General features: G+C 43.1%; 2 protein-coding genes across 7 annotated transcripts in view; one reads left to right on the forward strand and one right to left on the reverse strand.

Annotated features, from left to right (window-relative positions):
* Positions 1–13,924, forward strand: part of slco5a1 (solute carrier organic anion transporter family member 5A1) — a 35,367-nt gene extending 21,443 nt beyond the window's left edge. For both annotated transcript variants that reach the window (XM_029528608.1, XM_029528609.1), the window contains exons 5-10: positions 880–1,044; positions 4,414–4,612; positions 6,988–7,147; positions 7,596–7,837; positions 7,954–8,018; positions 9,597–13,924. In XM_029528608.1, coding sequence (XP_029384468.1) covers positions 880–1,044; positions 4,414–4,612; positions 6,988–7,147; positions 7,596–7,837; positions 7,954–8,018; positions 9,597–10,054 — 1,289 coding nt within the window. In that variant the 3' untranslated portion in view covers positions 10,055–13,924. The remainder of the gene's footprint in view (positions 1–879; positions 1,045–4,413; positions 4,613–6,987; positions 7,148–7,595; positions 7,838–7,953; positions 8,019–9,596) is intronic.
* Positions 12,910–15,635, reverse strand: part of sulf1 (sulfatase 1) — a 34,284-nt gene continuing 31,558 nt past the window's right edge. For 2 of the 5 annotated variants that reach the window (XM_029528604.1, XM_029528603.1), the window contains exon 19: positions 12,911–15,390. In XM_029528604.1, coding sequence (XP_029384464.1) covers positions 14,468–15,390 — 923 coding nt within the window. In that variant the 3' untranslated portion in view covers positions 12,911–14,467. Of the gene's footprint in view, positions 15,391–15,635 lie in introns of all 5 variants that reach the window. The other 3 variants (XM_029528606.1, XM_029528607.1, XM_029528605.1) reach the window with 2 other exon arrangements.

The raw sequence follows: 15,635 nt of genomic DNA on the forward strand, positions 1-15,635 counted from the left end.
AATACCTTTAGCTGACATCATCTTGGGTATTGGCTGGCTGCGAGAATCCCCTTTTTCCTCTGAGAGATGGCTCCATGCAGGTCTTGGGGATGAATTGCTCACACAGACGGCGGAGAAGAGAAAGATGAAACGGTTTGGTTCTGCCTGGTAACAGTAATGTACTTAGTGTGGTCACGTGCCTATTGAGTGACAGGATGAGAGGGCATTCTGCGTTATGGCATTATCATATGGCCGCTGTCCTCAGGCAGACATAAAGGGCATGGCTGCCCTTGCCATGATGAAGCAAGGATGACGGCATTCAGGCGAGATTTGCAGAGCTTGGTTTGTTCTGAGCTCCCAGCGGAGGGACACATGATCCACAGGGCTCATACAGCGAGTTACTGATAGCGTTTTGCAATGCTCATATAGCTTGATAGGATTTCATGTGACAAAAACAGGAAAACAGATATTATTTTAAAAAAAAAGTACATTTTACATTTGTGTATTAATAACCTGAAAGTGTTTATCATAACAATCATGCAGCATTTGTGTTTTTGTTTTGTCTGTTTCTGCAGTCATGCGTGAAACAAGGATACTTGTTCCAAGGATCCTGATGTAATGAGGCATGATTAAGTGCATGTTTGAATGTGTAGGTGTGCGTTTCAGAGACATTTAAAAATGGTGTTAACTGCACTCTGTTATTACCCGAAGTTATTATTTGGTAAGGTTTATTTGGGTAACAGATGCAGTTTTCTTGCCTCTTCTTAATTACAGTTTTCTGGTAATGACTCCACATAGTTTGTGTGGGAGTGAGTGAGAGCCAAATTAAGAGACTGAATGTGTGTTAATTACAGCGCCACAGCAATGATGAGATCTATCTTGTCTGGTATCTCTCCCCAGATCTCCCCAAGGCAGCACTGAGGATCCTCAGCAACATGACCTTCCTGTTTGTCAGTCTGTCCTACACGGCAGAGTGTGCCATTGTCACCGCCTTCATCACTTTCATTCCCAAATTTATTGAGTCACAGTTTGGTATCCCTGCCTCCAACGCCAGCATATACACCGGTAAGCCCCCTTTTCTTGTCTTTAAGTATGGTACTATCGCTGCACTTTCTTTTTTTTTTCCAATTTTAAAAAATAGAAAAACTGATAAAAAGAATAAAATAAACATTTTAGTTGCCAGGAGACAAATGTGATGTCCTCAAAGTCCTCAAACTGTCCAATGGACCAATAACATTCAATTTACAATAAAACAAAATGGAATAATGTAATAAGTCTGTGGAGTGTTTGGCATTTTGAGAATATCTGATAAACGATCTAGCCATCATCAGAATCGTTGGTGACTCCTAATACTGTTATTATTGTCTGTCAAGAGACTAATTGATTTATCAAATAATTATGCAACAACAAAAGTTGGTTGGCTGGTGAGAGAGAGAGAACTGGATCGTCCTCCTTTCTAAGCTTTTCCTATTCCCATCAAACTCAGACATGTGATGTGAAAATCAGGAAGGAAGGAGGAAATGATGTCTGGATGAGCTCCATGAGTTAAATGGAGTGTCTCTGAGAAGGTCTGAAATGTCAGATCAATTAGACTGCCCTCTGAGCTCATGAGTCAGTCCAACTGAAAGTGTTCTAAAATAGAAAGCATGGAAATGTGGTGTGTCTTAAAGTATTTATTGCTTTCTTTGTTTATTCAATGTGACCTGATCTATAATAGGATGAAAAATGTTTCATTCACCATCAGTCTGCACCAGTTTAAGCTCACATTCGCTCTCACCTTTCCACGTGTGGTCAGTGAATCACACTTTGAGGGCAACGATGTGAGTCAGAGTCGTGCAGACTTTGATGCGGTGATAAGCTTCCAGTGTGAGACACAAGTCTCTGTCGACTGCAAGCAACAGGTTCATCATGATGTGGTCACATGCAGGCGCACGCACACACACGCTGCTCAGGCTTTAATTTGTGTGGCACATATGTAGGGTGTACAAAGAACCAATCTAATCCTTTAGTCACGTCTGAGCCACTGGTGCTAATACTTACTAATCTGGTATCAGGATTATAACGGCAAGGAGTGACTGAAAACTCAACTGTGACTTTGAAAGCAAAAGTGTGTGTATGTGTCTGTGTGTAAGCATTGTACTGCCTAACGTATGGCAGTTTCTAGACACACATACATACACACACCCCCACATACGCAATACCATGGCCTCATCTCATCTGCCTGTTGCCAGGATACAAGGGTAAAGGCAAACGGGTGCTGCCGTTGCCACGGTGACTCAAATGATGCCAAGCTTCTGGGATGTGATGACGGTTGGACGAGAGGACGGTGCTCCTGTTGAGGAGCACACAGTGCCTCCAGATGGACTGACCAAATGTGACATTTCCCTGATGATTGTCAGAGTGTTTTTTAAACACCGACTGGGAGATGAAATGTGAAAGTGCAAAAGATTAATTGTGTTTTCATGTTCTCATCGACGCCAGTGCGGTTGGTGACTGCTAAGGTTTGCGGCCGATGCCATTTTCTTGAATTTAATTCTTTTTAGCTTTCAGACATTTCCCTTTTCTAACATATAGCATTAGATATGTGGGATTCAGCTAAATGATTGCTGTGTTGTCTTATAAAAGGAGTTAGTGACGTCAGTCAACACTTTTGCTTTTTTAGTCTTGTTTTAGTTTTTCAGTTGTAACTGTACTCTCTCGGTCCAGTCATTTAATCAGCAGCTGAGCATAGTGGATGGTTATTAGCCCCAAAGCCCCCTCTGAAGGCTTTCTTGGAAGGCTAAATGGATCTAAAAGATGAGGGAATGCTGTTTCACCTGAGAGCCCTGTGTCTTCCGCGTGTCTGTGCGGCCAAGTGGCCAGAATAGACGAACAAATGACCATTCATGGCCACACTCAGGCCTACGGTCAAGCTAGAGTCACCAATTCACTGAAATATCTGTCTGGACTGTGGGAAGAAGCTGCAGTATCTGGAGGGAGCCCGCACAGGGAGAATATGTAAACTCCACACAAAGGCCCCGGGGCCAGGCTTCAAACCCGTGTTAACCATCTCACAAAAAAGGTTCACGTCGTGCCTCTGGTCTGCTACCTTTTGGGCCGAATGCTAGCTGATGTTATTTGCTAAATATGGCATAAAATATTATGTATCAAGCAGAAAAAGTTTCAAATTACACAGGATGGGATGAATTTTATCTTTGTGACAAACATCAATAAACAGAAGAACTTGGTGGTTAAAGTCTACAGAAGAGTATAAAAAGAAAAGCACATAGCTAAAGAGTGGACAACAGAAACAACAGAGCAATATAGCACCACAAGTGTCCAAATACAGGACAGATATCTCCTGTCTGTATTATTCCTGGTTAAAGAGCTGCCATTGCTACGTGCCTATTAGAAAGCGTTGTAACATATCACACACTATCAGCTGCTGCAGTTACTGCTCTGTCTTTTTCTCTGTCTCTGCTGCACGAGCTTGTAATAAGAAGTTGAGAACTGTAAGCCCTACAGAAGTTTGCCATGATGATAATTTTCTGCAGGATCTCCGTAATAGATTAACACAGACAGGCTCTCACTTATCAGATAAGTATTAAAGAGCGCATTGGAATAATGCCAGCATGGCTATTAATCCAAATAAAATGTAGAAACCATTAGAGTGTTGTAGTTAAGATAAGTGTGAGATATGATTCTGCTCTGGCTGTGTGCAGAAAACACATGGTTTTAGCACAGAAACATGCACTTAAAGGATAATGTGCTACAGCTGTCTGATGCCTCTCTCTCACTGATGGATTCAAAGGGACTGTGTCTCGCACTTTTTCTCCTTTTTCTTGATCTGTGTTGCATACAAACGCACATTCATGAAAACAGGCCAGAGCCAGATGACATTTCTGTGCACTTGCATCACTTCGTCTTTGATGACCCGCCGCCCGCCCCCACTGGCTGACCCCGTCTTGCTTGTTTCCGGGCTCTAAGTACATGAGGCTGGACCCGGGGCTGCCATGTGCAGCCTCCCTGGGTCCTAACTCCTGTATGATGACACTTACCACCCGGTCCATCCTGCCAGCAGCCAGCCTTGCCTTCCTTCATGCTGTCAATTAGAGCGGCTCCAGTGGACTGAGAGCATGTGCCCTGTGCTGCCATAGCCGGAAATGACTCACTATTAGCCCCCCCAGCGTAGCCCAGCCATACAGCCTATTCTGGTCCTGTTCCTTAGATTATTCTTAGATTGTGGATCTTTTTTGAGCAACACGTCCAACAACCAGACATCATACAATCTGTCACATGTCCACATAAGACCTCTGCAACTATGCAAATAAAATAATTTAAGATCAGATGGTTGCTGTGTTAATTCAGTGTTAGTATTTGTTTTTGCTCTTCTATTTCTGTGGTGTTTGCAGCCTCTGAATCACCCTCTCTTCTCTTCTCTGATCTCTCTCACAGGTGTAATTATTGTCCCCAGTGCCGGGGTGGGCATTGTGTTGGGGGGCTACATCATCAAGAAGCTGAAGCTTGGGGCCAGAGAGTCAGCCAAGCTGGCCATGATCTGCAGCGGGGTGTCTCTGCTCTGCTTCTCCACACTCTTCATAGTCGGCTGTGAGAGCATCAATCTGGGAGGCATCAACATCCCCTACACCACCGGGTAAGGAGAAATGTACTAACCGTCAGACCATCCCTGGCTCATTCCGATCCGAACACCGTCAAAGACCACACAGCTACTGCAAAATGGTAAATGTGAAGAGATTTCTCATTGTATCGTTTTGGGACAGAAGCCAACGGACGGCCATCTTTTGTTTATCAACATGATAAACATGATCATGTTTAGCATGAGGTATTTCAGAGCCAGGTATTTTCTGTTAATGTGAAAAAGAGGTCCCTGATCTTCATTTGAACTTATTTGAAACACAAACACGTGCACACCGTGGAGGAGGGCGTGGATCAGGGATGCTGTCAACGCTCCTGTTATCCTTATGTGTTGTAGCTCTTGAGCTGGGGTGCGAATGATTAATTAGCAACACTGGCATCTGCTCTCACGGCTCCGGTGAATCACTCTGCCACCTCTATTTCTGAAGCTGCTGCTTCTTGACACCACATCAGCAGCCAAGCTGCGCAGTTAGCAAATGGGCATCCGATGTGTCAGCTCTGTTGATGGAAATATGGAGCGGACACACGGTTATGAATACACTCGCACCATCCACTTGGTGACCTTGGTAGATGCAAAAAAAATAAATAAAAAAAAATTACAAACTTGCTCAGTAGTGTAATAATAATAATAATGCCCTACCCAGCCCTCTAATTTTATTCTGTGCTGGGAACTAAATGAAACTAAAAAGTTCAGTGAAATACCTGATGATGATGATGATGATGATGATGTATCTTATCCAGGCTATATGTCCACGCCACCATCATCATCATCTCAAAGGCTCACGAAACACTTAAGGGTGAAACTGCTAAACTGCTGTGAAATTTGCTTTTCGCATAGCAACGTTAATAAAAGCGATTATTTGCCAAATAACCAGTGCGCCCTTTAAAGTCCCATAGCTGACCCATTAATAACCGCAGACTTTGTGTAAGCCAGCATTCATACAGGGGTGAGCAGGACCGTGTGAACCTGCGGGGCTCCTCATTATGAACAGCACTGGTCACCGGTCGCTGCTAGCACCCACATGAGGAATGTTCAGCCCAAGCCCACCCTTTGTGTCACCTCTCTGCACGCTGCCTGTAGTCTAGACGTGGCTGACAGGCTGGGACAGTTTGAAGACTAAAAGACATGGTGGACACCGAACCTTAACAGCACTAAGTTCAAAAAGCCACTGCGTAGTCGTCGCACAACACATTTTTGTTTCTTCTATCACAAAATGAGACCTTTGTGCTTGATAAACCTTCACAGCTGAGAGATGTGTTTCCCTGTTATGCTGCCAGTGTTCAGTGTCTGGAGTGCTAAAGCACATTAATCCTCTAACACTCCTGGCTCCTTGTTTTTATGCAGCGCAGCCTGCACATAGTGAAACAACATCTGGATGTTTCAATGAGGGCTGAGCTTTAGTCTAAAAAAGAACAAGCTGTGCAGTGAGACGCACACAGTCACTGGAATGTGACAATGTTATGTCAGGACAAGTCCAAATGTCCTTCCCTAAAATAAAAAAGGAGGACGAGTATTACTTTACGATCCAGTGAAAAATGGTGCTTCACTGATTTTAAGAGCTGACAGAAAAGTCAGTTCAACTGACCGTTTTTCTATATTGTAAGAATGAGTATATCATCAAGTAGAACAGATTATTATTTGGGTGTGTTAGGGTCTGTCCCGGCTGTTCCACAGGGCTCAGAGTGGAGCTTCCCAGAGAAAACCCAGGACTCGCTTCACTGCTCCTGGTGTAGGCAAAGCTTAGAGTCCTGTTTTACTAGGAGCCCGTGTTCCCACGCTGACTGTTGAGCACCCGGAGGTGTCTCTGTCTCTACCGTCCCTCGTCACACAGAGCGGTGGTGGAGACGGATCAAAGATAATGAAAAGGATTAAATGCAGCAGATGGGAACTAAAGCCAACAGCGGAGAACTTAACTGGGTCCAAACATAATTTTATGGAGTGACACCATACAGGGAAGGGAAATGGGGAGACACCCCCCCGTTTAATCCTCTTAGAAGGAGTTTTAGAAGAAATTTAGTCATATAGTGACACACATTGGCTGTTGTTTTTAATGAAAAGGTGGGGTGCTGCCTCAAGATGAAAAGATAAAAGAAATTTTAATATTTAAAAATTCCCAAATGCTGAATGGCTGAAAATCCCCTGCTGCTGGTTGCTGATATAACATTAATATGAAAATATAGTTCTAAAGTGTGTTTGAGACAAACAAAAAAAAAAAAAAACAACGATCCAATTACAAAATGTGATGAAAAACAATACTTCTAAATTAGCAAGAGTCCTTTTAATGTAAATGAATATAAAGGACCTGAAGTTTAGATGATTCCAGGACTAAAGTGGAGTCCTGGAAATGAATGAACGTTACTCCGTGTCTGCAGGCCGACCCTGACGATGACCCACAGGAACCTGACAGGCAGTTGCAACGTGAATTGTGGCTGCAGGATTCATGAGTACGCTCCGGTCTGCGGCTCTGACGGCATCACCTATTTCAACCCCTGTCTGGCTGGATGCAGCACTGTGGGCAACGACAGCACCGGGGTGAGCCCTCACACACACATTCATCTACTTCACTCCACTCAAAGCTGCTTTTCCTTTCCTGTCAAATAAATAATTAGATAACGCCATTAAAGCATCAAATACAATAAAAAAAAATATGAATGATGGAAATGTTTTCAGAGAACTATGCTGAACTATTATTCACCCAAAGCATCACAGAAACACCAAGACCAGTTCCCTTTACATTCTCTTCCCTCTGCTCTGAAAGAAAAGGAAGTGTCAGACTACACAACAATGTTGGGCAGGAATTTGTAACAACACCTGGAAAGAAAATGTGTAAATTCTTTGTCCAGATCACTGAATATAACACATAGCTGGTGCATCCCAATCTGCCTGAGTGTGTCTGTGTGCATGTGTGCAGTGTTGGTGGCATTACTAATGGAATAAGTCAAGTGTATGGTTTTGTTTACTCGTGTTATCTTGACTACAGATGAGAAACTACACCGACTGTGGATGCGTACAGAGCCGGCAGGTCATCACTCCGTCCTCCGGCGGCCAGGTCAACCAGCTCCAGCTGGTCATCGTGAAGACCTACCTGAACGAGAACGGGTACGCTGTGTCGGGGAAATGCGACCGCACCTGCAACACGCTCATCCCCTTCCTCGTCTTTCTATTCATTGTCACTCTGATCACGGCCTGCGCCCAGCCCTCCGCCATCATCGTCACACTCAGGTAAGACGCCGCTGTGTTCCTGTGCTGGTGGCTTGCCTCCTTGAGGGCTGTCTGTTCGTTCTGTCTACACTTACTTACTTTTCCTCACATCTTTTGTGTGTTGTCTTTTTCTTCAGGTCTGTTGATGAGCAAGAGAGGCCCTTTGCTCTTGGGATGCAGTTTGTCTTGCTCCGAACTCTTGGTAAGATCCTGATGAGTTATAATATTTAATATTTCTTGATCACAGTCTGTGTGTTTTGCAATCTGTCCAATCGGGGTAAAATCCTGTAGTCCCTAAAAAAGAGTTTAGGTTAGAGGTTCTTTGTTTTTTCTGTTTAATCATTTTCTCTCCTCTCCTTGCTGACACCCTCCAACTTTGCAGAGCAGGATGCAGCACTGTAGTTGTCCTTGGTGTGAAATTTCTGTGCAGAAAAGCTCTCAGGGTCAGTAAGTTCTGCCCTAACATGCCTCTTACCTGCTTGGTATGGCTGTGTGAACATAAAGCTGTCACATCACATGCCACAACCCACTGTAGGATTTATGCACAGGTCAGGAGAGAGTCTGTATATGTGTGGTTATATAGTTAACTGGTTACAGCATATCAAAATAATGCAATCCCACAATGTTTCAATATCAATACGCGCACACTGGTGTGTTTTTGTGATGTGCTGATTCAACACTGACGTTAGTGAATTGTTGACGCTGTAGCGAAGACAGGTTTTTTTTTTTTTTTTTCCCCCCCAAATATGGATTATTTTCTAAATTGTTGGCCAGACGTGTGTGAGCTTCTGAAACTAAATGGCACCACCAAGTGGTGCTTTAGTGGTACAGTCCATCCATTTTCACGTTTCACATGTCACACTGACTTTGTGCGACCTGTACTGAAAATCAGGGGTTAAACTGGGCCGCAACCTGGTTGTCATTTCCCCTGATTTCCTTAAAGGCAACGCAGCAAGTAAGCTGCTGCTGCCGCCATAAACCTGAAAGAAGAAGAAGAGGCTGTTTGGCACTAGGTGCCTCAAATTACACCACAATTAGCACTTTATTGTTAAAACATAGGCTTTTCTCAACTTGTTGTATTCTTTTTATAGTGTGACAAATTATATCAATCAGTTTTTGTAATTTAAACATATGTGCACCCATTGGAACCGCAGAGCCGCCTCACCATTTAACCACTGACTATAATACATACTCTGTTGCAGATAAAGAAATACTTTACTACGAGCATATGATGACAATGTGTGCAACAATAAACAGAAAGCCAAAATGCCGCGCAAAATTTCTTTGTAAGTTGTGCAGCAACAGTGAGCACCAACATCAAGCTCCTTTGGATTTGAATCAGTTAAAAAAAAAAAAAAAGGGTATTTCTCTGCAACACTAAATATCAAAAGGTAATGAGAAATAAGAAACAAAGTTTGAAGGAAACTGTTAGTTGACAATAACTCTGATTGGATTCATCAGGACTGTGGCTGCTGGCTGATCACATTTGACAGCGCCACACATGTTGTCTAACTGTGGTTGGTCTGTGGAAACATATGAAGTCAGCTTTTTCCAAAGTGAACTTTGAGCCATTCAAATTGTGAAGAACCCAAACACAGAATCTCCTGTAATATAATCCAAAGAACCCATTATAACTGTTTATGTCATATCTATATGTATTTAAAAAAGCAGTTATCGAGAAAAGGTCATCGGGGTTTGATGTTTTCAGTTCTGAACTAAAAGCTTCTGCAGTGTGACGTCAGTGAGGATCACCAGTGTCTCCTCCTCTCTCCCCCTCCAGCCTACATCCCCACACCCATCTACTTTGGTGCTGTGATCGACACCACCTGCATGCTGTGGCAGCAGGATTGTGGCGTCCATGGCTCCTGCTGGGAGTACGACGTCACCTCGTTCCGCTTCGTGTACTTTGGCCTGGCCGCCAGCCTCAAGTTCGTTGGCTTCGTCTTCATCTTTCTCACCTGGTATTCAATCAAGCACAAGGAGGAGCGGGCCGATCGCTGGCGCCAGCACCTGCCTCCGCTGGGCACTGTCAGCGAGCTCATCTGCCACGCCGGGGGCCAGAAGAGCCACGCCCGCACCAGATCCTGCCCAGTGTTCATCCCGCCTCGGCCCGACCCGCCAGCTGCCCTGCTGCTCCACCACGGCCACAGCAGCCTTAGTTGCCCGGGCAACGCCCTCAAAGCAATAACTCCACCCATCCTTTTGCCACCCCACCACAGAGGCTCCGCCCACGTCTGAGCATGCCAAGCCTCCTCCTGAGGGTTCATTATGACATGTGCCTTCCTCTCTGAGTGTCTGCTTCACACCAATCAGACACCAGGCTGCTGTAGGTCTGACAGGCAGGGACGAAGTGTGCGCCCACCAAACTTAAAGGGCTGCTCATCGTCGTCTGTACTCTGAGCATCTCATCCGCTGCAGCCACATACAGCATCCACACTGAAGGCCACGCCTCCTTTTCAAAGATCGGATGATGTAAAGACATCACATGGTGCTACTGTTAAAGGACAGGGCATTATAATTTCTGTACAGACAGATGACTCATGATCAACACAGCGTCTAAAGCACAACTGAAAAAAACAAACAAAAAACCTGTACTATGCAAGATCCTCTGTACAGCTCTACCAATATCCCACCTCTGTACGTCTCAATTCAAACATCCCACCATGTTGTTGGCTCATTCAGGATCCCATTCCTGTCCAGTTCACGTGTTGTTTGAATCTTCAGAACTGAAAAAAGTAGGATTTTTTTTTTTTAAAATCTTCTATGACATCTTTTCTTCCTCTTATAAGGAAACAGTAACAGTGCCTCTCCGGCTGTCTCGGCCAGTCCAGTATACAAAGCTAGCTACCAGGGGAAATGCTAGCTACCGAAGAGCCAGTCACTGTCCTCCTACTGGAGTGACATTATTCTACTTTGTTGCCCTCAGCCTCTGTGTTGGGAAAGGCGGTCACTGGTCTTGTGTCATTGCACCGAGGGGGGGGGGTCCAAGTTTTTCACCTTGGCAATGCAACCATGTAGCTTAAAGCCGACGAGCATCAAAGGTCCAGTGTCGTCACTGAGAAACGAATCCAGCTGATGTTACATATAAACACTACTTTATCATTCGGCTCTCTAATAGCAGGAGAAGGTAACAACAATGCTGTTGCATCTCTGACCGTGTGCTGAAGCTACTGTAAGTATAAAAAACTGGATAGGAGATTTTTTTTTTTTTTAATAATGTGGCAAAGCTGCTGTTTTCTTGATAAATTTGAACCACATTTAAATGCAACTTTTTCAAGATAAAATGGTTTTTAGCCAATCTTATTGCAACAACGGAAAACACATAAAGGATGCCTCTTTTTGGCTTTGTGTTGTAAAGCATAATCTATTCTAATGGTCATCAGATGTACATAGTAATTATCTAGTAAAATAGGCTTTAAAAAATTGTGCAGTAAGCATGAAAACGGAGAGTAATCTGACTTGATTATTCAGTTCTGGGGTGTGTGGGGCCCTCTAGTGGACAGAGAGATGATTGTGTGAAGGCTGGTGAATGTTGCTGTTGGATCTATCTATTCTGCTATGAAATCCTTGGTTAAAAGGTTAATTATTAAATTTAAATCACTGCACTGAAGTAAGCACTCCAGTATCCCAAAGATAGCTGAGTAAGAGATGAGCTGCTTTCTTTACATGGCCATGTGATGAAATCAAACTTCTTTAATTTATAGTGCTGGTTTGTACGTGACCATAAGAGCGGAGGGATGTTAAAACTGTTACATGGTGTTTTTAATAAAATAGGCTGTTATGTTACGTCTAAAGTACCTTATGGATTTGCTTTCCTTCTAATGGGTGAGCAAATTAATGAACTGAAGGAGGTAGAAATCTGCCCTTCTATTTTGGTAAAAAAAAAAAGGCTATATCGTGCATAAGAAAAGTAAAATCTGTGGCTCATGTTTTCAAAAGTATTTTTAAGGAGTATTTTTTTCTTTCGCAAGGGAGGATAAGATAAATCTAAAAGTTATTGTAGTTGATATTGTAATTAGTATGAATTCATTTTAGCTGAAATTAGTTTTAAAAAGTTTAAATGTCAAATCCAATACAGATGCAGTGAAAATATTTAAAAAGTTAACATTTCTGGCCAAGTTTCATGGTGTTCTGCCAGGTGGGGAAATCACAGTGACTAATTTTAGTATTTTTCGTGACTTAGTACCTCAAATTACATATTCATAAGTGATCATTGTGTAAATACTGACAAAGCAAATGAAGCGTATTATAGAGCTTACACAATAGTTAGAAGCGTATTTATGAACTAACCCATGACATTATAGTTAAAGAGAAAAATAAGACTTAAATTTACAAAAAAAAAACCCAAAAAAAAACCAAAAGCAGTGGATTTGGCTGATGGTGTCTGAACAGTGTTATTCACATAGGAGGGGTGGAGTTCAGAGTCTGGGGGCTGGGAGTTGGGTTATTGTGTTGTTTTGTTTAGTTTTTTTTTGTCAGGAGGACTACACAATTGAGTGAACTTAAAAAAGTTGTGCTCCCCAGAATGTACTTCTTTCCATCTCCAGCTATTCTCCCCACTTCTGTCTGCGTGCGGTATGATCCCACTCTTTAAAATAGCAGTGCAGGACTATTGATCAGCTCGTTGAAAGTCAGCGGTAATCTTTGCCGAGTCATCTTCCGATGCTAACGAACCCTTCTGATTCGAAACGCTTCTGGTAGCATCTTCTGACCATTTTTTATTATAACTTTAAAAACGAAGCTGTGTGTTTATTGTGAGAAAGCAATAAGTTGGTCATGGCTTGCATTAGTGATTTAGTGTTACACTTTGTGACCTCAGTGACAAGTCAGACACCTTCATGTGTCGTAAAGTAAACTAAAACAGTGCACATGTTGAAGGAAAGGGTCATGAATAATCCAGAAATGACACAGGAAGACTTGATTTTACTCTACACATAATTTAAATTCAGTGTCCTGCTGTTTAAATGCCTATTACTACTGACTCAGACAGTAAAAATTGCTTAAAGACGTTTTCCTTTCATCAGTATTTGAACTGAGAGTGAATTTCCCAGACAGAACAGAAGCTGCATTCTGAAAGTCGAGCTCTTATTGCCTTGTGTTCCTCAGGAGCAGAAGTCTAATTGATGTTTGTGAACACTTGGTTTACAAATGCCTTGAATACTTGATATTTGTCATTAAAAATAGAAAAACACTACTCGTCTGATTGAATTATTGTGTAGAGGTCTGTTTGTGTTGGAACAACACTTGAGGCTGAAAAATCACTTAGATGGTTGAAAGAATTTATTTCTTAACAGCTTCATGGCTTTCCTGAAACCAGAGTTGTTCTAACATCTGCACACACTGTCAACAAAGAAAAGGACAGCATCACGTTTTTAAAGAACGTGTTTCTGACCAAATGGCACATCTTCTTTCTTTAAGAAGAACTACTGGCAGAATTAACATTTTGAACACAGTGGCCTTAAAATTCAGATCTTTATGTAATGCTTGCTGAGTATTCGCCAGTTTTAAGGGGACTATACAGTTGCATTAAGAATGAAATGCCATGTGCAACACTGTACTCTGGACTATCAAGCACTACATACAGCACAAGATTCATTTGGTGACATTCCCAAAAACAAAGTAACACAGTGAACTTTTTCTCACCCCTGGTGCTTTTCTAAGCATTCACTTGTGATTAGTAACGATAATTTTACGTGTGTTAAAAATAAAACAGGAAATGGTGACAAGCGTGCAACTCTGCAAAGTCAGAGCTGGTACAACGGTACAACTAATCAGTAAATGTTGCCTTGGCAGGTAAAATAAAGCCAATGTGTGCGTGCTTAGATAGTCAGATGTGTTTGCTTCAGCTGAATCATTCGGATGATGTAAAGTTGTCTGATATTTCTATGGAACTCACTCAAACTGTCCCATGATTGTCTAAACTTCCTTGTCCTACTATTCCCATATTAAGAAATGGCTAAAAAATAATCCCATAGAGAAAAATCTTAAATATTTAAAAATAAAAGCTCTTTGATGTTGATTGTGCAACTTTTTCTCAAGTGGCAATCCTGTTTTTATCTTAGTTATGAGGGTGTCAGTCAGTAGAAAAATATTTGTTCACAAATTTCAGCACCACAAATTGGGGGGGGGGGGTGACACCATGGAAAAGTAAAAGTAAAAAAAAAAAAAAAAAAAAAAAAAAAGTGCATATGGGGTCAGATTTTTCATGATCTAATTGGTGAGTGGTGACTGATATGATGGAGAAGGAAGGTTTAAGATAAATAGACTGGCGTGTATCTACAGCTGACTAATGCTAACCATCCATTAAGATGCTGAAATGGTTTCACCACTCACTTGTTTTTCATAAAAACATTAAAAACATCAACGGTGCTATCGGTATGGAATTAATCATTCTTACGCCCAACACTTCTGTCTAGCTGCATTAAGGCTTTTACTTTTCTAAATATATATTTGGAAAAAAAAGGAAAACATAACACTGTTTACTAATAAACATAGGCACCTGTAAAAAAATAAACAATAATTTTAATACTCATTATATAGCTCTGACTGACTGAGGTTGCATCACTTGCCTTTGCTCTTGGCAAGCTCATCTCCCAAGCACTGTCTCTGTGGCGACCAGCAGCTCATCGGTGGCTGACCAGTGCAACTGCCTCAGAAGGTCTGATTGGAGGCTTGAGGCAGAGAGGCACTGCCCTCATAGTCCAAGGTGAGGGGCAGCGCTGACTGAGGCAGCTCCTGCAGTACCACCCCGACACTCTGTGGGGTGCTAGTCTGTGTGGTGGGGGGGCTCGTTGTGCTAAGCTGCACCTTGGGCCTGAGCGTCTGTGTGGAGAAAGGGAGGTAGCCTTGGGCTTGGAAAATGTCCTCCTCTTCTTCGGGGTCCAGTCCCAGACCAAGAGCCTGGGGTCTAGTTGCCTCTCCCTGGCCCAGGTCAGAGTCTAGCTGGTTGTCATGTCGTGTTTCCAGCTCTGTCAGTCCATTTCCACTAAACATCTCTCCTTCTATCTCCTCCAGCTGCTGCGCCCACATATCGCTCTGGAAGATAACCTTGTCTCTCTGTGGACCTGATGATGATACCATCTCTGGTGATGTCGACATGACAGACACCACAGCTCTGTCTAGAAGCCTCTCAGGAAGGTCGTTGGCAATAGATTCTAGCGTCTTTTCCAGTATGGGTCTGAGTGTGGGTGGTGCTGATGGTGTTTTGCTGGGGGCGGGGGTGGTGAGGTGAACCTCTGTGGCCTGGCTCGGCCAGACGTCGCTGGCTGAGGCCAACTCTTCTCCGCTGCCCTCTTCAAGGCCACCACCCCCGGCCCCGGAGCCAAGCTCTGGCAGGGTGAAGTCGTCAAGCTTATGGGTTCGGTTGAATTTATGAAAAACATGTCGCAGTGCAAACATATTATCTATATCCTTCTGGAAGTTGGCCCAGTTGTCTGGGCTGGGGGTGTAGTCAGGCCTACATTCATAAAGGCTTTCGTTTATGCTATACAGCTCCTCAAGTCCCTGCCAGTTCACCTCCTCGTCCGTCAAGTTGGGTAGTTTAACCCTGTTGTACGTCCCATATTGGCTGTGTGCTGCCAAAGAGAAAGAAACAGAAGACTGTAAGGATCTAGAGTCGAAGGAACAGAGATTCCTATTCAAGTTAACATGTAGAAAGACCCCTCACACTAAAGCAGCCAGCTCCATGGGATATGAGACCCCAAGCATCACACACACAGACGCAAGTGTGTGGGCACGCACACGCGCACACACTTTGAAGCAGCATTAGGTAAACTAAATAAACACAGCATCCACATTAAACTCAAGCCATAAGTAGTGC

The sequence above is a fragment of the Echeneis naucrates genome, chromosome 20 (genome assembly GCF_900963305.1).
Source record: "Echeneis naucrates chromosome 20, fEcheNa1.1, whole genome shotgun sequence".
Lineage (NCBI taxonomy): Eukaryota > Metazoa > Chordata > Actinopteri > Carangiformes > Echeneidae > Echeneis > Echeneis naucrates.